At 44.5% G+C, this 25,405-nt stretch overlaps 1 protein-coding gene across 4 annotated transcripts in view; it reads left to right on the plus strand.

The window, feature by feature from the left end:
* Positions 1–25,405, plus strand: part of LOC131745370 (liver carboxylesterase-like) — a 72,388-nt gene that overhangs the window by 20,410 nt on the left and 26,573 nt on the right. For 2 of the 4 annotated variants that reach the window (XR_010837910.1, XM_067020112.1), the window contains exon 2: positions 25,010–25,154. Coding sequence is in view for 2 of the 4 variants with exons in the window: in XM_059045707.2 (XP_058901690.1) it covers positions 10,349–10,400; positions 13,825–14,029; positions 25,010–25,154 (402 nt within the window). In the remaining 2 variants the exon portion in view is untranslated. Of the gene's footprint in view, positions 1–10,316; positions 10,401–13,824; positions 14,030–25,009; positions 25,155–25,405 lie in introns of those variants that run through there. The other 2 variants (XM_059045707.2, XM_067020113.1) reach the window with 2 other exon arrangements.

A 25,405-nucleotide genomic window follows, 5' to 3' on the forward strand; every position in this document is an offset into this window, starting at 1 on the left:
TCATTTCCCTGGGCTTCTATTTCATAGAGTTCCATGCTCTTATTTTGGAAACACCTTAACTCTCATTCAGTCTCCCTTCTGATGCCTAAATTAACTTCACAATATTCCTGCTAAGTGACTCAGCCTCCTGCTGCACACCAGCAGGGTCAGGGAACTCATTACCTCTCCAGGCAGGGATCTTTGGACAGAATGTTCTTACAGTAAAGGGACTCCATCTCTCCATAGTCTTTGGCTCTAATTATTCATTCATCCATCCCTCCATCTTTCCTTCCATTTATTCATTATTTCACTTATTCATTCATTCTCCAAACATTTACCAAATGCCTGGCACTATGCTAAGTGTAATGGATACAAAGATAAATCCAAGACATGTTGCTGTAAACTGGACTGGATCCTGAATTTTTCTAGTTTCCTCAAATATCAGGCTACGACTCTCCAAACTAAAGTTTCAAGTTTTTTCCCACCCTTCTGATTTGGAATCACTAAGCACAAATACTGTCCTTGAATCTCCTTGGAAGGGAACCTATTATAACAGGTCCTCCAAATATGACAGCCAAATATCAGGGACTTAAACCTTGGGTCCTCATTTCCTTCTTTTTTTTTTTTTAATTAATTAATTTATTTTTGGCTGCATTGGGTCTTTGTTGCTGCACGTGGGGTTTCTCTAGTTGTGGCGAGCAGGGGCTACCCTCACAGGCTTCTCATTGCAGTGGCTTCTCTTGTTACGGAGCATGAGCTCTACGCACACAGGATTCAGTAGTTGTGGCACGCAGGCTCAGTAGTTGTGGTGCACGGGCTTAGTTGCTCCACGGCATGTGGGATCTTCCCGGACCAGGGCTCAAACCCGTGTCCCTGCATTGGCAGGCAGATACTTTTTTTTTAATATATAAATTTATTTGTTTTATTTATTTATTTTTGGCTGCGTTGGGTCTTCGTTGCTACGCATGGGCTTTTCTCTAGTTGCAGAGAGCAGGGGGACCTCTTCATTGGGGTGTGCAGCCTTCTCGTTGCAGCAGCTTCTCTTGTTGTGGAGCATGGGCTCTAGGCACATGAGCTTCAGTAGTTGTGGCACGCAGGCTCAGTAGTTGTGGCACATGGGCTTATTTGCTCTGCGGCATGTGGGATCTTCCTGGACCAGGGCTCGAACCCATGTCCCCTGCATCGGCAGGCAGATTCTTAAGCACTGCGCCACCAGGGAAGTCTGGCAGGCGGATTCTTAACCACTGTGCCACGAGGGAAGTCCTTTGGGTCCTCATTTCTCAACTTAAAAGGATTCCTCTAGACGCTAGGAACTGCACACCTGCTGGAGACCTCAAAATCAAATTGACTAGGAAAAGAAGCAGCCAACATTGAGGTAGACTACTTCCTACCAAGACATTGGATCCAGAAAGTTTCATTCCATTTCTCCTCTGCTATTTGACCATTCTTTTCCTAATTCTTACACCATGAAAATATTTTATGATTCTTTTGTCCACCCTTTGCCTTGCTCTGGCCTGGAAAGATAATGCCATTGCTCAAATACCTCAGGACATCGCAAATGATGGTAATCCAACCACCAGATGACTGTTAGATTTGCCACAATAGTGGTGATTCTGTAGTTTTTCCTGTCACAAACTTACCTTGATTTCCAATGGCTCAGTTTCCCTGGAACAAACTCAGTCCCCTCTGTACTGTGTCAGACAACGTGACCATGGGGGTCCATATCCCTGTCTCTGATTCCCTGCCTGTGATCCCAAACTGTGTTCAAAAAGACGGACACAAGGCAAGGATAACTGGAATAAATATGCCTGTGTGGTTTATCAACCCTCAAATTTTATTGACCTCCATGGCTGATGCCTTTCCGGCCCTGAGACACACACTCAAGTGGGAATTATCAGAAGGCATTCATTATTCAAACTTAGCTTCCTTTGGCAGGTTACTACTCTTCCGGGTAGGAGTAAGTGTAAATGAGGCTATGATCTGAAACCTCTCCTCAACTGTTAAAAGCATTGCAGGATCTTCTGCTAACATAATGGTTGCCCAACAAAAATCCTTAGACTCTCTGGACAGGTGGGTTTTTGTTTTTTTAACATCTTTTTTGGAGTATAATTGCTTTACAATATTGTGTTCGTTTCTGCTGTATAACAAAGTGAATCAGCTGTACACATACATATATCCCCATATCCCCTCCCTCTTGCGTCTCCCTCCCTCCCTCCCTATCCCACCCCTCTAGGTGGTCACAAAGCACAGAGCTGATCTCCCTGTGCTATGCGGCTGCTTCCCACTAGCTAACTGTTTTACATGTGGTAGTGTATGTATTGGACAGATTGTTTTTGATAATAAAGCTGCCGTTGAGTATCTTTTAGCTGAACATGTAGGCGTCTTTGCTGTGGACCATGCCACTTGAGGCACCTGGATTAACACTTGTGGGGAAGTTGAACATCAGTTGAGCATGAGATCACTGAGCAAGCCACATGCCTTAAGGAAGTGGCTCTTTCATGGGCTTCCCTGGTGGCGCAGTGGTTGAGAATCCGCCTGCCGACGCAGGAGACACGGGTTCGTGCCCCGGTCCGGGAAGATCCCACATGCCGCGGAGCAACTAAGCCCGTGCGCCGTGGCCGCTGAGCCTGCGCGTCCGGAGCCTGTGCCCCGCAACGGGAGAGGCCACAACAGTGAGAGGCCCGTATACCGCAAAAAAAAAAAAAAAAAAAAAGGAAGTGGCTCTTTCAATGGGGCCTTTCCTTGACTTATTTGATTTTGATTGATTTAGGTCTTGGGGACCCTGGCTTTAAAGTACACTCTAGACATTGGGAATTATCCTGCTTCTGATAATCATAGTAATCTCCCTGGTGTGTTGTAGCCTCTCAAAATCTTTAAATACATATTCGTAGCCAATCTCCCTCAGACTGGAACATCAGAAAAGGAACAAAGAGAATAACCAACTAAAAAAATGTGAATCGAAAATCATGACCTCTGAATACAACAGAGATTCAGCAAAGACCGTCATGACCTGTGAATGCCACACAGAGGATCAGTGGTAGCTGGGAGTGGCCCTGATGCCTCAAATTGTATCAGGTCTCTCAGTTAAGCTGAGACTCTGACCAAAAGCGGAAAATTGTCAAAAGAGACAACGGTCCCAAAATGGAATCACTTGCACTAAGCACACGTCACCAAACAGGTTTAATATCTAACTTAATTTTATAGTTCAACTTCTCCCAGGAGTAAAATGTTAAACCAGTCGATCTGGAATTGCCTGGTCAGCACCAGTGAGGTCATTGGCCTGATAGACCCCTGCCATCACCCCCTTAAAATTTTTTTTTTTTATTATGGTAAAAGTCACATAATATAAAACATACTGTTTTAACCATATTTAACTGTACAGTTCGGTGGCACTAAGTACATTCACATTGCTGTGCGACTCTCACCGTCATCCATCTACTGCAGTTTTCACCTTCCTAAACTGAAACTCTGTCCCCATTAAACACTAACTCCCCATTGCCCCTCCCCATCCCCCCAGCCCCCCAGCCCCTGGCATCTACAAATGTACTTTCGTACTCCACGAATTTGATTATTCAAGGAACCTTGTATAAGTGGAACCAAACAGTATTTGTCTGCACCTACTGTATATTGGAATGCATTTTTAAGGTTAACTTAATATGTGTCCTACAAACAGATTGTACCTCCTTTTTTTTCCCCTGTGCTAAACAATAGGTTCTCATTAGTTATCTATTTTATACATAGTAGGGTATATATGCCAATCCCAATCTCCCAGTTTATCCCACCCCCTTTTCACCCTTGGTGTCCTTTGTTCTCTATGTCCGTGTCTCTATTTCTGCTTTGCAAATAGGTTCATCTGTATTTTTTTTCTAGATTGCACATATATGCGTTAATATATGATATTTGTTTTTCTCTTTCTGACTTACTTCACTCTGTATGACGGTCTCTAGGTCCATCCACGTCTCTGCAAATGGCACAATTTCATTCCTTATTATGGCTGAGTACTATTCCATTGTATATATGTGCCACATCTTCTTTATCCATTTGTCTATTGATGGGCATTCCATGAACTGGCTATTGTAAATAGTGCTGCAATGAACACTGGGGTGCATGTGTCTTTTCAAATTATGGCTTTCTCTGAGTATATGCCCAGGAGTGGGATTGCTGCATCATATGGTAATTCTATTTTAGTTTTTAAAGGAACCTCCGTACTATTCTCCATAGTGGCTGTATTAATTTACATTCCCACCAACAGTGCAAGAGGGTTCCCTTTTCTCCACACCCTCTCCAGCATTTGTTGTTTGTAGATGTTTTGATGATGCCCATTCTGACGGGTGTGAGGTGGTACCTCGTAGTTTTGATTTGCATTTCTCTAATGATTAGTGATGTTGAGCAGCTTTTCACGTGCCTCTTGGCCATCTGTATGTCTTCTTTGGAGAAATGTTTATTTAGGTGTTCTGCCCTTTTTTTGATTGGGTCATTTTTTGGGGGGTATTGAGCTTCATGAGCTGTTGTTATATTTTGGAGATTAATCCCTTGTCAGTTGCTTCGTTTGCAAATATTTCCTCCCATTCTGAGGGTTGTCTTTTCGTCTTGTTTATGGTTTCCTTTGCTGTGCAAAAGCTTTTAAGTTTAATTAGGTCCCATTTGTTTATTTTTGTTTTTATTTCATTACTCTAGGAGATGGGTCAAAAAAGATCTTGCTGCCATTTATGTCAATCGGGAATTGCCTGGTCAGAACCAGTGAGGTCATTGGCCTGATAGACCCCTGCCACCCCTTAATGTAAGGTGACGATGCCACCAAAAATCCACTCCTATTTAGTAACTTCCTTGTCCCACCTCCTTCTGCCTATAAGAATCTTTCATTCTGTATAGCTCTCTGAGCATCTTTCTTTCTGCTATATGGGATACCGCCCGATTCATGAATCATTGAATAGAGCCAATAAGATCTTTAAATTTTAATCAGTTGAATTTTTACTTTTTTAACACCTTTAATTCATGACAGTTTACAATCTTCCATTTATAGAAATAGGTAAAATTTTCTTTTTGAACAATTATATTAAAACAAAAAGAATTAATTCATTTAAGAAAACTGCTCATAGGAACTTCCCTGGTGGCGCAGTGGTTAAGAATCCGCCTGCCAATTCAGGGGACATGGGTTCGAGCCCTGGTCTGGGAAGATCCCATATGCTGCGAAAACAACTAAGCCCATGCGCCACAACTACTGAACCTGCACTCTAGAGCTCATGAGCCACAACTACTGAGCCCGTGCACCACAACTACTGAAGCCCGCACGCCTAGAGCCCGTGCTCCACAACAAGAGAAGCCACCGCAATGAGAAGCTTGCGCACCACAACGAAGAGTAGCCCCCTCTTGCCACAGCTAGAGAAAGCCTGCGTGCAGCAACAGAGACCCAACACAGCCAAAAATACATACATTATTTTTTTGAAAAAGAAAACTGCTCATAATAGTACAGACAGTATGCTGATATGGCTAAAAATGTGATGTTAGCATGAGAATAACAGATTCCAGAAACACTGTATATGTCTAGGCTGCATTGAAAAATTTCGTAGAATTCCGGGTTCATAGAATGTTGATCCAAGGTGGATGGTTCATGAGGGATCACCTCAGCCATCGCCACCCCTGCCTCTCGCCACTCCCTTTCCAAAAAGGACGTCTGAAGTCACCCTGTGGGTTTCCAGACCTCTGGTCCCCCAGTGCAGCCTTCTCCACCATGAAGACTCTGCCTGATTAATCCCATGATTAATGGACAGAGTCCAGTTGAATGGTCCAGTAGGATGTGGGCTCAGACTTGTCCAGTGCTTGTTCTAGTATGTGCTCTCCATGTATCTGTTGAGTGAATTGATGGAAATGGCAGGGGTCTGATTTGGAGCTTAGAGGTGTCTTCTTTCCCAAGACCTGCCCAGCTACTTAGGCATTAAGGCCAGTATAGGATTTTCATCTTCAGACTAGTTCCATACGGCAGTTTCCCAAGTTAAAAGCTGTAATCTCTATCAAAGGCCACTGGAACAAGAACTGTATCCCTTACGGCTGGTGCGACCCAGGGAGAGGGCACAGGTTAAGCAAACTGAGGTCTGGCTTGATGCCTCACCCATTTCTGCAGAGTCATCATGAGCCAGGAGTGGGCATGCAGGCTGCAGACACTTCAAGGTCTGGGCATAGCTGCGCGTGTTTGCGGAACTGTGGGTGTCACAAGAGGGCATGTGATGGAACAGTGGGGCTGGGAGAATAATTCATCCTTACCTTTTATATTTTGCTAAGACAGCATCGTGCAGTCTTCATAGTCTAAGAGCCAGGTCTGTCTCAAGTTGCAAAGGCCAGCTGGCCAGGGCAAAAGGCAGGATGGTTTTGCCTTAACAGCTGTGTGTGAGTGTATGAGTGCAAAGTGATTAGAAACAGCTTTGTTTTCTGCTTAGGAAGACAGCCTGGGTTGTTCAGTGTGGATAGAGATAGGGGTGTTCTTTATTAGGCTGTGCTTTAGGACCCTGGTAAAAGGGAGGAGGCCAGCCCAGGTCAGTCTTTGTAGAAGCAGTTGCCTCTGAGGCCTGACTCTGCTGCTGTCCCAAACTCACCCCTCACCGGCCTGCCACAGTGGCTAGAATGGGTACAAATGAGCATCACTCTTACACCTTGGGTCTCCAGAAGCTTCATTTCAGATACAACCCTATGACGTTGGCCAAGAACCCATGAGCTTTTCTAAGATTGTCATGTGCCTTACGGTTGCCCAATTCTCCCTAATGTTAATATTGGTCTGGCCTGGACAAGGTCACTTTTGACAAATGACAGTTGGAAAACAGTGCAGGCATGGAGAAGGCACAGCTGCCTCTTCAGTCTGCTGCCCTAGAGACAGCCCCTTCACATCTGCTCCCTCTCCGTGGACAAGAACACGTTTCACATCTCACGGCTCCACTTAACACAATGCTCAGAGTAAGGTCTGTAACACCGTGCAGCTTTTGTTCAATTCTCAGCCCTTCCTCTTACTTGCTGTGTGACTGGGCCATTTCCTTGTCCTCACTGAGCACTGGAAGATCATAGATGCAATTCACAGGTTTATTTTGAGAACTAAGTGAAATCCTACATACAAAGCCCTCAGCACCGTCATTCCCACACTGTGAGTGCCCCGTAAATATTTGTCAAATGAATGTCTGAGTGAATAAAAGTGGAAAATACTAATAAAACACTCGCAGGCTTCCCTGGTGGCGCAGTGGTTGAGAGTCCTCCTGCCGATGCAGGGAACACGGGTTCGTTCCCCGGTCCGGGAAGATCCCACATGCCGCGGAGCAGCTGGGCCCGTGAGCCACGGCCGCTAGGCCTGCGCATCCGGAGCCTGTGCTCCGCAACGGGAGAGGCCACAATGGTGAGACGCCCTCGTACTGCAAAAAAATAATAATAATAATAAACACTCGCAATATTATAGCCAAGAAATGGCTGTTGCAACACAAATTAGAGGTATAACCTTCCAAAATTTTTCCTCCCCAAAGAAAGATATTTTTTATATTATAATGGGATATTGTACATGACTAGATTTTTTATTTTTATTTATTTTTTAAAAATTGTTTTATAAATTTATTTATTGATTTATTTATTTTTGGCTGCGTTGGGTCTGTTGCTGCATGTGGGCTTTCTCTAGTTGTGGCAAGTGGGGGCTACTCTTCGTTGCGTGGGCTCCTCATTGCAGTGGCTTCTCTTGTTGCGGCGCACGGGCTCTAGGCTCGCAGGCTTCAGTAGTTGTGACACGCAGGCTCAGTAGTTGTGGCTCACGGGCTCTAGAGCGCAGGCTCAGTAGTTGTGGCACACAGGCCCAGTTGCTCCGTGGCATGTGGGATCTTCCCAGACCAGGGCTCGAACCCGTGTCCCCTGCATTGGCAGGCGGACTCCCAACCACTGTGCCACCAGGGAAGCCCTAGATTTTTAAAAATATTTGTTTATTGAAAGATTATCCACACACCATAAAATTTACCTTTCTAAGGCGTACACTTCAGTGTTTTTCAGTATATTCACAGCGTTGTGCAACCATCACCACTATGTAATCCCAGAACATTTTCATCACCTCAAAGAGAAGCCTCTACGCATCAGCAGCCACACATCATTCCTCCACCCCAGGCCTGCAGCAGCCGCTAAACTACTTTCTGCCTCTATGGATTTGCTTAATCTGGACATTTCATACAAATAGAATTATACAATATATGTCCTTTCATGTCTGGCTTCTTTCATTAGCGTAATATTTTCAAGGTTCATCCATGTTTAGCATGTACCAGTACTTCATTTCTTTTTATGGCTGAATAATATTCCACTGTATAGATAGATATTATTTTATTTGTCCATTCATCAGTTCCTGGATATTTGGGTTCTTTCCACTTCGGGCCATTGTGACTAATGCAGCTATTTGTGTACAAGTTTTTGTATAGATGTGTTTTCAGCTGTTGTGCGTATATACTTAGGAGTGGAATTGCTGGGAAATCTGGTAACTTTGTGTTTGATTTTTTTTTAATTTTTAAATTTATTTGGCCTCATCACGTGGCATGCAGGATCCTCAGGGATCGAACCCACGCCCCCTGCAGCGGAAGCATGGAGTCTTAATCACTGGACCGCCAGGGAAGTCCCTGTGTTTGATTTTTGAGGAATTGCCAAACTGTTTGCTAAAGCAGTCATAACTATATTATAATCTGTTTTTTTCCCCTTTACAATAGAACATGACTGCCTTTCCTTGTCAATAAATAGAGGTGTGTATGACTTCCCTGGTGACTCAGTGGTTAAGAATCCACTTGCCAATGCAGGGGACACGGATTCGAGCCCTGGTCAGAGAAGATCCCACGTTCCACAGAGCAACTAAGCACATGCGCTACAACTACTGAGCCCGCATGCCACAACTACTGAAGCCCTCGCGCCTAGAGCCCGTGCTCTGCAATAAGAAGCCACCCCAGTGAGAAGCTCGTGCACCACAACAAAGAGCAGCCCCCGCTCGCCGCAACTAGAGAAAGCCCGCGCACAGCAACGAAGACCCAACGCAGCCAAAAATAAATAAATAAATAAATAGAGGCGTGCATCACTAGTTTGAGTGAAAGCATAGTATTTCCTTAGCCAGCTGGACCAGAATGTTTAATAATTCTATAACACAGGCTTTGAGCATTTTCCTTGTGTCCCTAGCAGGTAAGTGGCACTTTCACAGGTATACTCAGAGCACTTTGTATCCCTCTACTTTGGTGCTTTCAGATTGCATTGCAATCTACCTATCACCTCTCCCTGCATCTGTCTTATTTATTACATGGTGAGCTCCTCCAGGAGACGGAACATGTCTTGAATTTATCTTTGTATCCATTGCACTTACCAAGTGCCAAGTATTTGGTAAATGTTTGGAGAATGAATGAATAAGTGAAATAATGAATAAATGGAAGGAAAGATGGAGGGATGGATGAATGAATAATTAGAGCCAAAGACTATGGAGAGATGGAGTCCCTTTACTGTAAGAACATTCTGTCCAAAGATCCCTGCCTGGAGAGGTAATGAGTTCCCTGACCCTGCTGGTGTGCAGCAGGAGGAGGCTGAGTCACTTAGCAGGAATATTGTGAAGTTAATTTAGGCATCAGAAGGGAGACTGAATGAGAGTTAAGGTGTTTCCAAAATAAGAGCGTGGAACTCTATGAAATAGAAGCCCAGGGAAATGAAAAGATTTGCCCTTAATTCCCCAGCTGGGCGGCTGTGGGTCTGGGAGTTGCTCTGAAAGTTTTCAAGTTGTTCTGAGGACCCCAGACCACAGCCTCCCCTTGTCCAAAGGCCTCTGTGTGCTGGTGTCTGTCTTGGGTAGCTCACAGCGCACTAAGGTTAGAGTCCGGGAAAGGAAAAACACTTAAGGAACAAATCGTTGAACCTGTAGGTGGCTACCTGTAATTGGAGAGTAAAGTCTGGGCTCTTTTTTTTTTTTTGCGGTACGCGGGCCTCTTCACTGTTGTGGCTTCTCCCGTTGTGGAGCGCAGGCTCCGGACGCGCAGGCTCAGCGGCCATGGCTCACGGGCCCAGCCGCTCCGCGGTATGTGGGATCTTCCCAGACCAGGGCACGAACCCGTGTCCCCCACATCGGCAGGCGGACTCTCAACCACTGCGCCACCAGGGAAGCCCTGGGCTCTTGATTTAAAAGAAGGTAAATTCTGGGTGGGCATGGCTTACAGCCCTAAACAGCAGCCCACGGGGAAGGGTGGGAGAGCGTTTCTGTTACTTGCAGCTTGGGCTACTGAGCAACTGGGGCGGGAGCCTGTGCAGAGAGCTGGGGGCGGGAGCTGGGGGCGGGGACTGGAACAGCCCCTCTGAGCAGTGCCAGGAGACCTGCGGTCACAGGAGCTGCTGTCCTTCCACGATGTGGCTCTTCGCTCTGGTCTTGTCCTCCCTCACCACTTTGACCGCTTGGGGTGAGTCCTCCTAAATTCAAATAGCGGGGGACCTTTGGAAATCCTTGTGTGGGACAAGGGGAAGGAGTGACAGGTGCGGTTCTGCAGCAGCGCGCCCTCTGTGGACTTGGACCGTCTAGCCCAGCCGGTCCCCCGCAGCAGGAGACACAGTGGACGATAAACACCCTAGACTCGGCTGCACGCCGCCACACCAGAGGAGGACAACCGGCTAACCTCCTGCATCCCAGTTGAGGACTTCGGAGAGTTCCATATCTTTTCCTCTTGATTACTAATACGGACACGTGGCCAAATCCTGGAGCTTAGCTTACCAGAATATTAATACCGCCTCTGGAGGCAGAGTGTGTGGGTTTGCATCCCAGCTCAGCACTGACTAGCACTGTGAGCTTAGGCAAAGGACTTCCTTTTTCTGTGCCTCAGTTTCCCCCTCTATAAAATGGGGGTGAAAGCTGTATTTACATCATGAGGCAGTTGTGAGGTTAAATGGGCTGTTGTTTCTGAGAGAGTGCCTGGAATGGAGAGAGTGCAAAAAAGGGATAAAGAAGTTGTTTTAAAAGACAGTGTATTGGAACTTCCCTGGTGGTCCAGTGGTTAAAGACTCTGCACTTCTACCGCAGGGGGCGCAGGTTTGATCCCTGGTCGGGGAACTAAGATCCCGCATGCTTCGCAGGGCAGCCAGAAAAAAAAAGACAGTGTATTAATAGACAGTTTGGGGTATTCTAAGGCCCACAGATCAGGAACCAACTGTCATTGAAAAGATGGTTTATGACTCAATTTCCCCAGAGGAAGGAGTACGGAACTACCATGGTGGGCCTGGAGGTGAAGCCCTGGGTGGGTCATGAGACACAGGGAACAAGGAGGAACTGGGGGTAAGGGGCTGTATCTTGGTTGCTGGGAGGAAGGTAGAGGTGAGGCAGGATAAGCAGGTTTGGGATTGGCAAAGTAGCCAATTTCAACAGGTTCTGGGGCTTAGGGAGTTGTCAGGTACTTGGCCTGGAGTGATTAGGGCAGGATGATAGTGGCCAGATGTGGAGGGCCTGATAAAGAAGGTAGTTGGGGTACAGGCTCTGGCACGCTTGAAGGGGAAGTTCATTCCTATCATGAGGGATTGGCGAACTCTGGGAGGGGCAGTCCCTCCAGAATCAGCAAGGCCCCAGATGTCAAGGCATCAGAATACAGAACATAAAAGACCTGGTTAATACAAGGGTGCAGCGAGGGACCTCAGAATGCGTCGGTGCCATTTTATAGATGGAGAAACTGAGACTCAGAGAGGGAAATGTACATGCCAAGGTCAACCGGAAAATCACGCTCTGAATTCTATCTCTATCTCCTGAGTCCAGAGCCAGTGCTCTGGCTGCTGTCAGTGCACTGACAGCCCAGGCTCCACTGGGTTTTATCTTCCTCCTGGTGCTATGATACTGTGAGAGGCCTGGAACTGAGGGTAAGAGCAGAGTAAGAACCAAATTAGGGGCAGATTATTCCCTTACTGCTGTTTACCCCCTGGCAGGGCCACGCCAGTTCCACCTTTAGAAAGTCCATCCTGGGATCTTCCCTGGTGGCGCAGTGATTAAGAATACACCTGCCAATGCAGGGGACACGGGTTCGATGCCTGGTCCGGGAAGATCCCACATGCCGCGGAGCAACTAAGCCCGTGTGCCCCAACTGCTGAGCCTGCTCTGTAGAGCCTGTGAGCCACAACTACTGAGCCCGCATGCCACAACTACTGAGCCCACATGCTGCAACTACTGAAGCCACGTGCCTTGAGCCCGTGCTCTGCAACAAGAGAAGTCACCCAATGAGAAGCCCACGCACCGCAATGAAGAGTAGCCCCCACTCGCCGCAACTAGAGAAAGCCCGCGCACAGAAACCAAGACCCAACACAGCCAAAAATAAATAAAATTTTTTTAAAAAGAAAATCCATGCTGGCTGCCTGCATTTCCTCAGTTACTTCATCTGAAAAATGGGCATATTGATGTCTACCTAGCAAGGCTTTTGTGAAGATTCGTTTAAAGGAACTGGAGTGCCCATGTGGCACATAGTAAGTGCTCAATATACGAACATGACATATAACACAAGTGGCAACTGCTGCCGTTACCAGGATTGCCTATACCTCTCAGCCAATCGCCTACTTTTTCACCCTTGCCAGTTGGACGTCTGTCCACTTCATATCTCTTGAAGGTTATCATCGGATTTGTCTCTAAGACCAAATCTGGGTTACTCCTTTCTGTTCTGGCCACATACTTTGAGAGAGAGGTTGACCTTCTGTCTATATCTAAAGGGGAACAATTGGGAGGATGAGAGGCTGGAAATGGTTTCCTGTAAGGATGCTTAAACAAACTGAAGCTGTTGAGGGCGGACAAGAGAAGACTTGAGGGATGGGTATGAACGTGGGTCACTAAGGCTGCCTGTCACACGAAGGTGCAGGATGTCCCGCAGCAGGTAGGACCAGGACTGATGTGGCAGCTGCAGGGAGATGCGTTTCAGCTCAGTGAGAAAGAACTGTCTGCTCCGTGAGAAGGGGACAGATGGCATCTGAGCCCCAGTCTCGCTCCCTCTGGATGACCGTGCTCAGAGCCAGCAGAAGGGGCCTCTTCAAGCTGATTGTTTCACTCGCTTTTACTCCAGGACGGTTCACTGCTGCTCATTTACCCACTAAATAAAGCCCGAATCACTGGCCTGGCGTTTGAGACCCTCCCAGACGTGAACCTGTCTTATCCAGGGTTATGTTCCTCCCCCATTACTCTTCCTGACCCAAACGGGCCGATCGCTCTTCCTCGAGCAGGTCTTGCACTTTGCTGTCGCAGAGCCTCACCTCTGCACAATCCCGTCCCTGTTTATACCTTTAAGCACCCTCTTCCACCTCCTCTTGTCACTCCTTCGACTACTGCAAGTCCCAGCTCCAAGGTCACTGCCTCCATGAAGCCACCAGTCAGAAGGTCTTGCTCCCTCTTCTGTCTCCTATGGCACCTTACTCGGTGCCTCTCTCAGGACACGGACCACTTTCTTCCCAGCAGTAGGTCAGGTATGTATGTGGCTCATCCTCCACATAAGGTCAGATTTCTGAGAAGAGCAGTGCGCTCTCGTTCATCCTCTCATCCAGCGTGCAGCTCGGCACCAGCGTCCAGTGATTGTTTCTAGATGCTCCTATGTGTGGAAACTGAATGCCTTCTTCATTCCCAGTGGCTCTTCTTTTTGCATTTATGTCTTATTTGATGCTCTTGTACCTCCAATTCCAATTCGCTCCTTCAGATAGCGCTGTGAGTTAGGAAGGACAGTTAGCTTCATTCTCTCTTACATGAGAAGAAACTGAGGCTTAGAGAGTTGGGGGGACATTCAAGATCATATGGCAAAAGTAACAAAATTCACCCAGAATCCAGTTCACACCTTCACCACTGACATGTCCTCATTTCCTCTCAATGTCCATCAGGGCAACCACCCTCACTGCCTGTTGTGGACACCGCGCAGGGCAGAGTCCTGGGGAAATATGTCAGCTTAGAAGGTTTTGCACAGCCTGTGGCCGTTTTCCTGGGAGTCCCTTTTGCCAAGCCCCCTCTTGGATCCTTGAGGTTTGCACCGCCGCAGCCTGCAGAACCGTGGATCTTCGTGAAGAATACCACCTCTTACCCTCCCATGTAAGTCAAGGTGTGACTTTGGCATCTTCCAGTGGGGACGTTAGCCTCAAAGGGATGCAGGAAGGAGCCAAGGCAATCCTTTGAGTGGCTCATACTTCATCCTGGAATCCTCAAGATACTGTAGATCGTTAAAAACATTCCAGAACTCTCATAGCATTCTAGAGCCCTTTATTCAACTAATATTTATTGAGCAACTTTGCCAGGCATTTTCTAGTTTCCTGGAATCTATTAGTGAACAGAACAAAGATCCCACCTTCATGGAGCTTGCATTCTAGCAGGGGCAGATAGATAGTAAACAATATGCAAATTAATAAATAGACTATACAATATGTTAGAATATGATAAGTGCTGTGGAAAAAAATAAAAGTTGAGCAGGTGAGGGGTTTCAAAAGTAATGATTCTGTTAACCTAAAACAATAAAACAACCAGATATTTTACCAGCAAAACCAGAGATTTATTTGGGAGCAGCAAAGAATCGCAGCTGGGGACATGCAGCTATGGCAAACCACATGCAAGTCTGGTAAAAGGGAAGGAAACTCTTTTATAGAGGCAAAGGGGAAATTAGTAGGCGCCGTTATAAACAAAAAGTCCATTGGAGGAAACTGGGAGTTTGTTATGTAGTGGCTTTTAATTGGCTGAGTAATGATAATCTCTGGTTGTCTGAGCTGTTGCCAGGCAAGGAGGAAATCTTTCTTGTAGTAAAGTCGTGTCACTTCTGGTCAGAGGTGCACAGTATGTCTCTTCCTAGGGGGATCTGTATTGAGGAGGAGTGGTATCTTCCTGAGATCTCCCCCTCCTGACCTCCAGATTCCATTTTAGTGAGAGTCCTCTTTATTAATTTTCACAGCTCTATTCATTTTCCTTCTTGAACTTTACCATAGTGGGAAGTGAGGTGGGCCAGGAGATGTGTGGATGGGTAGTGCTTTGGGGTGTTGGCTGGGCAAGTTCTCAACTCCCAAATGTGTCAGCTACCTAGTCACAAGCAGAACAATGGTTGATATGTTCTAGTTAGCTGGTCAAGTTGGCCAAGAAGACTCACAACTGTCCCCCAAGGCACCTTAGATGTCTACAAGCATTGATTCAGACCTTATTTATCTCAGCAAGAGATTTCTAATAATTTCCAGGGTCCTGCCTCCTGCTGAATGTTCTTTTCTTCTCTTCTCTCCTTACTCCCTTCCTTCCTTACTTCCGTTCTTTTAAAATAATATTCATTCTTTTTATTTCCTAATTGCAATTAATGTTTTATTTATTTTTATTGCAAGTATACATTTTATTTCCTGATTGCAAGTAATAAGTAATACATACTTATTACATAAAAGTGAGAAAATATAGGTAAGTAAAGGTAAGAAAATGAAAATCATACACAACTCTACCACCTAGCAAGAACTGTTGTTCATATTTTAGATTCTATTTTTCCAGTCTTTTATCTGTTGCATAATTTCTCCCTTAAAATGTAATCACATAATTTTCTGTACCGAATTCTAATGTGTGTGGTTTTTCCCCCGCACCAAAAAGCAATTCTCACACACCATATATGTGTCCAACAATTTAGCTAATTCTGACGCTCTCTTCCTAGAGATAGCATCAGATTCCACAGATTAAGGGCTCAGCTCCACAATAACTCCCTCTGCTTCAGATGCCAGTTCCAAGTCCAAGTTGTCACCTATGCTTCTGACCAACTGGCTAAAAATTAGAGGTTCCTGTGACCCCCTCCTTAGGTTCAATAGAATTTGAATATTCAAATTTGAATATTCAAATATTCAAATTCAATAGAATTTGCCATAGCAGCTCACAGAACTCAGGAAATTAGTTTTCTCACTAGATTACCAGTTTATTATGAAGGATATTAAAGGATAAAAGCCAGATGAAGAGATCCATAAGGTGAGGTCCCTAACAAAGGAGCATCCATTCATCCTTCTTGAGTTTGGGACCCAGCACGGTGACACTTAGAAGAGTTCTGGTTCACCAACCAGGACGCCCTCTGAACCCTGTCCTTTTGAGTTTTATGGAGCCTTCATTGCATGGGCAGGATGATTGTAAGCATTGGCCACTGGTGATTGATTCCTCTCCAGCCCATCTCACCTTTCCAGAGGTCAGGGGGCTGTGGTACAAAGTTCCAACCCTCTAATCACATGGTTGTTCCTCTGGCAACCAGTTCCTGCTCTTAGATGAGGTCCAAAAGTCACCTCATTAACCCAACAGTATACACCACTCAGGAGATTTCAAGGGTTTTAAGAGCTCTTCAGCAGAAACTGGACAAAGATCAAATACATATTTCTTCTTATATCACAATATCATATTACACGATACAGATACTTTATTTTTTTAAATTTATTTATTTAAATTTATTTATTTAAATTTATTTATTTTTGGCTGCGCTGGGTCTTCATTGCTGCACGCGGGCTTTCTCTAGTTGTGGCCAGTGGGGGCTACTCTTCATTGTGGTGCGCGGGCTTCTCATTGTGGTGGTTTCTCCTATTGTGGAGCACAGGCTCTAGGCGTGCGGGCTTCAGTAGTTATGGAGCATGGGCTCAGTAGTTGTGGCTCACAGGCTTAGGTGCTCCATGGCATGTGGGATCTTCCTGGACCAGGCCTCGAACCCATGTCCCCTGCATTGGCAGGTGGATTCTTTACCACTGTGCCACCAGGGAAACCCCAAGACAGATACTTTAGATGCCAGTTTTGCTCATGAAAGTATATCATGAACATCATTCTATGACATTAAATATCACACCCTGACATTAAATAGTTGCATTACATTGCATATTGAATCATAATTTATTTACCACGTTTCTTATTTGGGATTATTATTAATTGTTCTTGATGATTTTGATAATATAAGTAGCACTATGATGAATATCCTGTAGCTAAATCTTCATAAATATTTTTGGATAAGTTCTAAGAAATAACATTTCCGAGTAAGAGTATTTTTTAAATTTCCTTTCAGAAATATTCCAACTGCACCCCTTTAATTAATATATGAAAACTTCCATTAACTGAATTTTTGTGGTTTTTTTCTTTTTGTTGTTGTTTTGCGGTACGCAGGCCTCTCACCGTTGCGGCCTCTCCCGTTGCGGAGCACAGGCTCTGGACGCGCAGGCTCAGTGGCCGTGGCTCACGGGCCCAGCCGCTCCGCAGCATGTGGGATCTCCTGCCGCGGAGCGGCTGGGCCCGTGAGCCACGGCCACTGAGCCTGCGCGTCCAGAGCCTGTGCTCCGCAACGGGAGAGGCCGCAACGGTGAGAGGCCTATGGTTTTGGGCTATTGAATAGGCAAAATAACGATAATTTTTATTATCATCGTCATTATATATATGATTATTCTCTTTATTCTGCATTTATCTGAATACTATTGACATTGACTTATTTGCTCTTTTTAAATCTTTGATTGTCTTCTTTTATGAATATTATGCCCCTTGCCTTGGTGATCTAGGGAAAGTTCCCCTGGGATGGAAATCAAGAGTTTATCTTTGGGGCTCTGACTCTGCCACTTGACAGCTGTGTCATCCAAGCATCTCAGTGCTTCAGTTACCTCATTGACATACTGGAGGCAGTCATGCTGTTTTGTGGGGACACTGAGATCTGGAAATGTGGCTTATAATGTCCTTGGAAACATAAACACTACATAGTATGGTTCTTTCTGGCTGTGTGACCTTGGGCAAATTCTCTAACCTCTCTGTGCCTCAGTTTCTCAACTGTAAAATGGGGATAATAATATAACCTAAATCATGGGGCTGATGTGAAGATTAAATTAGTTAATATATAAGAAGTATTTAAAACAACAGTTGGTGAGAGAGCACCGGAATCACAACTAACTGCTGAACAATCATCGAAAGGAAGAAACTGGAACTCACCAAAAAGATACCCCACATCCAAAGACAAAGGAGAAGCCACAATGAGACTGTAGGAGGGGTGCAATCACAATAAAATCAAATCCCATGACCGCTGGGTGGAGAACACTTATACCACAGAAGTCCACTCACTGGAGGGAAGGTTCTGAGCCCCACATCAGGCTTCCCAACCTGGGGACCCGACAATGGGAGGAGGAATTCCCAGAGAATCAACTTTGAAGGCTAGAGGGATTTGACTTCAGGACTTTGACAGGACTGGGGGAAACAGAGACTCCACTATTGGAGGGCACACACAAAGTAGTGTGCATATGAGAACCCAGGGGGAAGGAGCAGTGACCCCATAGGAGACTGAACCAGACCTACCTGCTAGTGTTGGAGGGTCTCCTGCAGAGGCGGGGGGTGGCTGTGGCTCACTGCAGGGATGAGGACACTGGCAGCAGAAGTTCTGGGAAGTACTCTTTGGTGTGAGCCCTCCCAGAGTCCACCATTAGCCCCACCAAATAGCCTGCAGGGTCCAGTGCTGGGTCAGCTTCAGGCCAAACAACAACAGGGAGGGAACTCAGCCCCACCCATCAGCAGACAAGCAGATTAAAGTTTTACTGAGGTCTGCCCACCAGAGCAACACCCAGCTCTACCCACCACCAGTCCCTCCCATCAGGAAGCTTGTACAAGACTCTTTGATAGCCTTATCCAACAGAGGGCAGACAGCAAAAGCAAAAAGAACTACAGTCCTGCAGCCTATGGATCGAAAACCACATTCACGGAAAGAGAGACAAGATGAAAAGGCAGAGGAATATGTACCAGATGAAGGAACAAGATAAAACACCAGAAAAACAACTAAATGAAGTGCAGATAGGCAACCTTCCAGAAAAAGAATTCAGAATAATGATAGTGAAGATAATCCAGGACCTAAGAAAAAGAATGGAGGCAAAGATTGAGAAGATGCAAGAAATGTTTAACAAAGACCTAGAAGAATTAAAGAAATAACAGAGATGAACAATACAATGACTGAAATGAAAAATACACTGGAAGGAATCAGTAGCAGAATAACTGAGGCAGAAGAACAGATAAGTGACCTGGAAGACAGAATGGTGGAAATCACTGCCACGGAACAGAATAAAGAAAATAGAATGAAAAGAAATGAAGACAACCTAAGAGACCTCTGGGACAACATTAAGCGCACCAACATTCGCATTATAGGGGTCCCAGAAGGAGAAGAGACAGAAAAAGGACCCGAGAAAATATTTGAAGAGATTATAGTCAAAAACTTCCCTAACATGGGAGAGGAACTAGCCACCCAAGTCCAGGAAACACAGAGAGTCCCAGACAGGATAAACCCAAGGAGAAACATGCTGAGACACATAGTAATCAAATGGACAAATATTAAAGACAAACTATTAAAAGCAACAAGGGAAAAATGACAAATAACATACAGGGGAACTCCCATTAGGTTAAGAGCTGATTTCTCAGCAGAAACTCTACAAGCCAGAAAGGAGTGACACAATATATGTAAAGTGATGAAAGGGAAGAACCTACAACCAAGATTACTCTACCCAGCAAGGATCTCATTCAGATTTGATGGAGAAATCAAAATCTTTACATACAAGCAAAAGCTAAGAGAATTCAGCACCACCAAACCAGCTCTACAACAAATGCTAAAGGAACTTCTCTAAGTGGGAAACACAAGAGAAGAAAAGGACCTACAAAAACAAACCCAAAACAATTAAGAAAATGGTAATAGGAACATACATATCGATAATTACCTTAAATGTGAATGGATTAAATGCTCCAGCCAAAAGACCCAGGCTCACTGAATGGATACAAAAACAAGACCTGTATATATGCTGTATACAGGAGACCCACTTCAGACCTATGGACACATACAGACTGAAAGTGAGGGGATGGAAAAAGATATTCCATGCAAATGGAAATCAAAAGAAAGCTGGAATAGCAATACTCATATCAGATAAAATAGACTTTAAAATAAAGAATGTTACAAGAGAGAAGGAAGGACACTACATAATGATCAAGGGATCAATCCAAGAAGAAGATATAACAATTATAAATATATATGCACCCAACATAGGAAGACCTCAATACGTAAGGCAAGTGCTAACAGCTATAAAAGAGGAAATTGACAGTAACACAATAATAGTGGGGGACTTTAACACCTCACTTAAACCAAAGGACAGATCATCCAGACAGAAAATTAATAAGGAAACAAAAGCTTTAAATGACACAATAGACCAGATAGATTTAATTGATATTTATAGGATATTCCATCCAAAAATGGCAGATTTACACTTTCTTCTCACGTGCACATGGAACATTCTCTAAGATAGATCACATCTTATGTCACAAATCAAGCCTCGGTAAATTTAAGACAATTGAAATCGTATCAGGCATCTTTTCTGGCCACAACGCTATGAGATTAGAAATCAGTTACAGGGAAAAAAATGTAAAAAACACAAACACGTGGAGGATAAACAATACATTACTAAATAACCAAGATATCACTGAAGAACTCAAAGAGGAAATCAAAAAATACCTAGAGACAAATGATAATGAAAACATGACGATCCAAAACCCATGGGATGGGGCTTCCCTGGTGGCGCAGCGGTTGAGAGTCCGCCTGCCGATGCAGGGGACGCGGGTTCGTGCCCCGGTCCGGGAAGATCCCACATGCCGTGGAGCGGCTGGGCCCGGGAGCCATGGCCGCTGAGCCTGTGCGTCCAGAGCCTGTGCTCCGCAACGGGAGAGGCCACAACAGTGAGAGGCCCGCGTACCGCCAAAAAAAAAAAAAAAAAAAAAAAAATCAAAACCCATGGGATGCTGCAAAAGGAGTTCTAAGAGGGAAGCTTGTAGCAATACAATGCTACCTCAAGAAACGAGAAACATCTCAAATAAACAATCTAAACTTTCACCTAAAGGAACTAGAGAAAGAAGAACAAACAAAACCCAGAGTTAGTAGAAGTAAAGAAATCATAAAGACCAGAGCAGAAGTAAATGAAATAGAAACAAAGAAAACAGTAGCAAAGATCAATAGAACTAAAAGCTGCTTCTTTGAGATGATAAACAAAATTGATAACCTTTAGCCAGACTCATCACGAAAAAGAGGGAAAGGACTCAAATCAATAAAATTAGATGAAAAAGGAGAAGTTACAACAGAAACCGCAGAAACGCAAAGCATCATAAGAGACTACTACAAGCAACTCTATGCCAATAAAATGGACAACCTGGAAGAAAGGGACAAATTCTTAGAAAGGTATAACCTTCCAAGACTGAACCAGGAAGAAACAGAAAATATGAACAGACCAATCACAAGTAATGAAATTGAAACTGTAATTAAAAATCTTCCAACAGGGGCTTCCTTGGTGGCGCAGTGGTTGAGAGTCCTCCTGCCGATGCAGAGGATACGGGTTTGTGCCCCGGTCCAGGAAGATCCCACATGCCGCGGAGTGGCTGGGTCTGCGCGTCCAGAGCCTGTGCTCTGCAACGGGAGAGGCCACAGCAGTGAGAGGCCCACGTACCGAAAAAAAAAAAAAAAAAAAAAAAAATCTTCCAACAAACAAATGCCCAGGACCAGATGGCTTCACAGGTGAATTCAATGAAACATTTAGAGAAGAGCTAACACCCAACCTTCTCAAACTCTTCTAAAAAATTGCACAGGAAGAAGCACTCCCAAACTCATTCTATGAGGCCACCATCACCCTGATAACAATACCAAATTAAAACACTACAAAAAAAGAAAATGACAGACCAATATCATTGAAGAATATAGACGCAAAAATCCTCAACAAAATACTAGCAATCAGAATCCAACAACACATTAAAAGGATCATATAGCATGACCAACTGGGATCTATCCCAGGGACACAAGGATTCTTCAGTATATGCAAATCAATCAATGTGATACACTATATTAACAAACTGAAGGATAAAAACCATATGATCATCTCAATAGATGCAGAAAAAGCTTTTGGCAAAATTCAACACTGATTTATCATAAAAACTCTCCAGAAAGTGGGCACAGAGGGAACCTACCTCAACATAATAAAGGCCATATACGACAAACCCACAGCCAACATCATTCTCAATGGTGAAAAACTGAAAGGATTTCCTCTAAGATCAGGAAAAAGACAAGGATGTCCACTCTCACCATTATTCCACAAAGTTTTGGAAGTCCTAGCCACAGAAATCAAAGAAGAAAAAGAAATAAAAGGAATACAAATTGGAAAAGAAGAAGTAAAACTGTCACTGTTCGCAGATGACATGATACTATACAGAGATAATCCTAAAGATGCTACCAGAAAACTACTGGAGCTAATCAATGAATTTGGTAAAGTTGCAGGATGCAAAATTAATGCACAGAAATCTCTTGCATTCCTATACACTAACAGTGAAAGATCAGAAAGAGAAATTAAGGAAACAATCCCATTCACCATTGCAACAAAAAGAATAAAATACCTAGAAATAAACCACCTAAGGAGGTAAAAGCCCTATACTCAGAAAACGATAAGACACTGATGAAAGAAATCAAAGATGACACAATCAGATGGAGAGATATACCATGTTCTTGGACTGGAAGAATCAATATTGTGAAAATGACTCTACTACCCAAAGCAATCTACAGTTTCAATGCAATACCTATCAAATTACCAATGGCATTTTTTACAGAACTAGAACAAAAAATCTTAAAATGTGTATGGAGATACAAAAGACCACGAATAGCCAAAGCAATCTTAAGGGGTAAAAAACGGAGCTGGAGGAATCAGACCCCCTAGCTTCAGACTATACTACAAAGCTACAGTAATCAAGACAATATCGTACTGGCACAAAAACAGAAATATAGATCAATGGAACAGGATAGAAAGCCCAGAGATAAACCCACACAGTTATGGTCAACTAATCTATGACAAAGGAGGCAAGGATATACAATGGAGAAAATACAGTCTCTTCAATAAGTGGTGCTGGGAAAACTGGGCAGCTACATGTAAAAGAATGAAATTAGAACACTCCCTAACACCATACACAAAAATAAACTCAAAATGGATTCGAGACCTAAATGTAAGAGTGGACACTTTAAAATTCTTAGAGGAAAACATAGAAGAACACTCTTTGACAAAAATCACAACAAGATCTTTTTTTTGACCCACCTCCTAGAGTAATGGAAATAAAAACAAAAATAAAAAAAATGGGACCTAATTAAACTTAAAAGCTTTTGCACAGCAAAGGAAGCCATAAGCAAGATGAAAAGACAAACCTCATAATGGGAGAAAATATTTGCAAATGAAGCAACTGACAAAGGATTAATCTCCAAAATTTACAAGCAGCTCATGCAGCTCAATAACAAAAAAACAAACAACCCAATCCAAAAATGAGCAGAAGACCTAAATAGACATTTCTCCAAAGAAGGTATACAGATTGCAAACAACACATGAAAGGATGCTCAACATCACTAATCATTACAGAAATGCAAATCAAAACTACAATGAGCTATCACCTCACACCAGTCAGAATGGCCATCATCAAAAAATCTATAAACAATAATTGCTGGAGAGGGTGTGGAGAAAAGGGAACCCTCTTGCACTGTTGGTGGGAATGTAAATTGATACAGCCACTATAGAGAACAGTATGGAGGTTCCTTAAAAAACTAAAAATAGAATTACCATATGACCCAGCAATCCCACTACTGGACATATACCCTGAGAAAACCATAATTCAAAAAGACACATGCACCCCAGTGTTCATTGCAGCACTATTTACAATAGCCAGCTCATGGTAGCAACCTAAATGCCCATCGACAGACAAATGGATAAAGAAGATGTGGTACATATACACAATGGGATATTACTGAGCCATAAAAAGGAACGAAATTGGATCATTTGTAGAGACGTGAGTGGACCTAGAGACTGTCATACAGAGTGAAGTAAGTCAGAAAGAGAAAAACAAATATCGTATATTAATGCATATCTGTGGAATCTAGAAAAATGGACAGATGAACTGGTTTGCAGGGCAGAAACAAAGACTAAGATATAGAGAACAAACGTATGGACACCAAGCGGGGAAAGCACAGTGGGGAGTGGTGGTGGTGGTGTGATGAATTGGGAGATTGGGATTGACATATATACACTAATATGTATAAAATATAAGAACCTACTGTATAAAAAAATAAATCAAATAAAATTTAAATGATAAAAAAAAAATCTCCTATTAGGACGACCAATAGTTCTTGCCTATGATGGGTTGATGATAGAATTTTAGCATGTCAGTGCTGCAGGACCCTTATGGAAATTACTCTCCTCATTTACACAGAGGAGCAGACTGGGGCCCAGAGCAGACAAAGAATTCACCCAAGGAAACCCAGCAAATTAGGCTGAGGCAGGACTAGAACGTAGTTCTCCTAAAGCTGCCCCACAAATATTTCACCCCTGACCTGTTGTAGGCCATAAATAACTGCCACTTGAGTGATTTCTCCTGGTTTATGGAAGTCTCTCGTGGACTAGAACATGTTTCCCTGTTGGCAGAATATGGTCACCCAATAGGGGGCATCATACAGTGCCCAGTGGAGAGCTGGTCTGGACCCAGGGCATGAAGGAAATAGTCCTTTCCCAGGCCCATCAGCATATAGGCAGCCTCCTTCCTTAACTCAGGGCATCCCAAAGGCCCCAGGAAGGGAAGAGGGTCAGGCCTCACCATACCTGGTCCTGGGAGACCTTGGTGAGCCTGAGAAGCCCCCATCAGATGCCCCTGGTAGCCTCCTACCTAACCCAGTGTCTTGAGTCTGGTAAGAACGACTCTATTTACTGCCCTAAACCTGCCAGTCCAAGACCTGGCCTGACCGCAGGAGACATCTGCTTGGTCAGCTCTGATTGAACTTCAAGAATTCTTTTCTCGGGCTTCCCTGGTGGCGCAGTGGTTGAGAGTCCGCCTGCCGATGCAGGAGACGCGGGTTCGTGCCCTGGTCCGGGAGGATCCCACATGCCGCGGAGCGGCTAAGCCCGTGAGCCATGGCCGCTGAGCCTGCGCGTCCGGAGCCTGTGCCCCGCAACGGGAGAGGCCACAACAGTGAGAGGCCCGCGTACCGCAAAAAAAAAAAAAAAAATTCTTTTCTCTCCTTGCCCCTCCCAGGTGCTCCCAAGACCCAGTGGCGGGGCAGAGGCTCTCAGAGCTCTTTACCAACAGAAAGGAGAACATTAATCTCAAGTTTTCCGAAGACTGTCTTTACCTAAATATTTACACTCCCGCTGACTTGAGGAAGAGAAGCAGGCTGCCGGTAAGCAGTGGGAACTAATGGTCAAGGCTGGTGTAGACTGGAAGGGGATGAAGGCAGTGCTGGGTTGGGGCGTCTTGGACCAAGGCTGTTCCAGGGTGCCCGGGCTGTTCCCCAGGGGCCCCAGGGCTTTCTTTACCACCACAGCCAAACCTGACATCAGGGAACACAGCTTTTCCACACCTCAGTTTCCCATAGTGACAGACATAGGGCCTCTGGGGGAGTTCGCTGTACATCTGTAATGCACATTTTAA

The sequence above is a fragment of the Kogia breviceps genome, chromosome 18, assembly GCF_026419965.1.
Source record: "Kogia breviceps isolate mKogBre1 chromosome 18, mKogBre1 haplotype 1, whole genome shotgun sequence".
Taxonomy (NCBI): Eukaryota; Metazoa; Chordata; class Mammalia; order Artiodactyla; family Physeteridae; genus Kogia; species Kogia breviceps.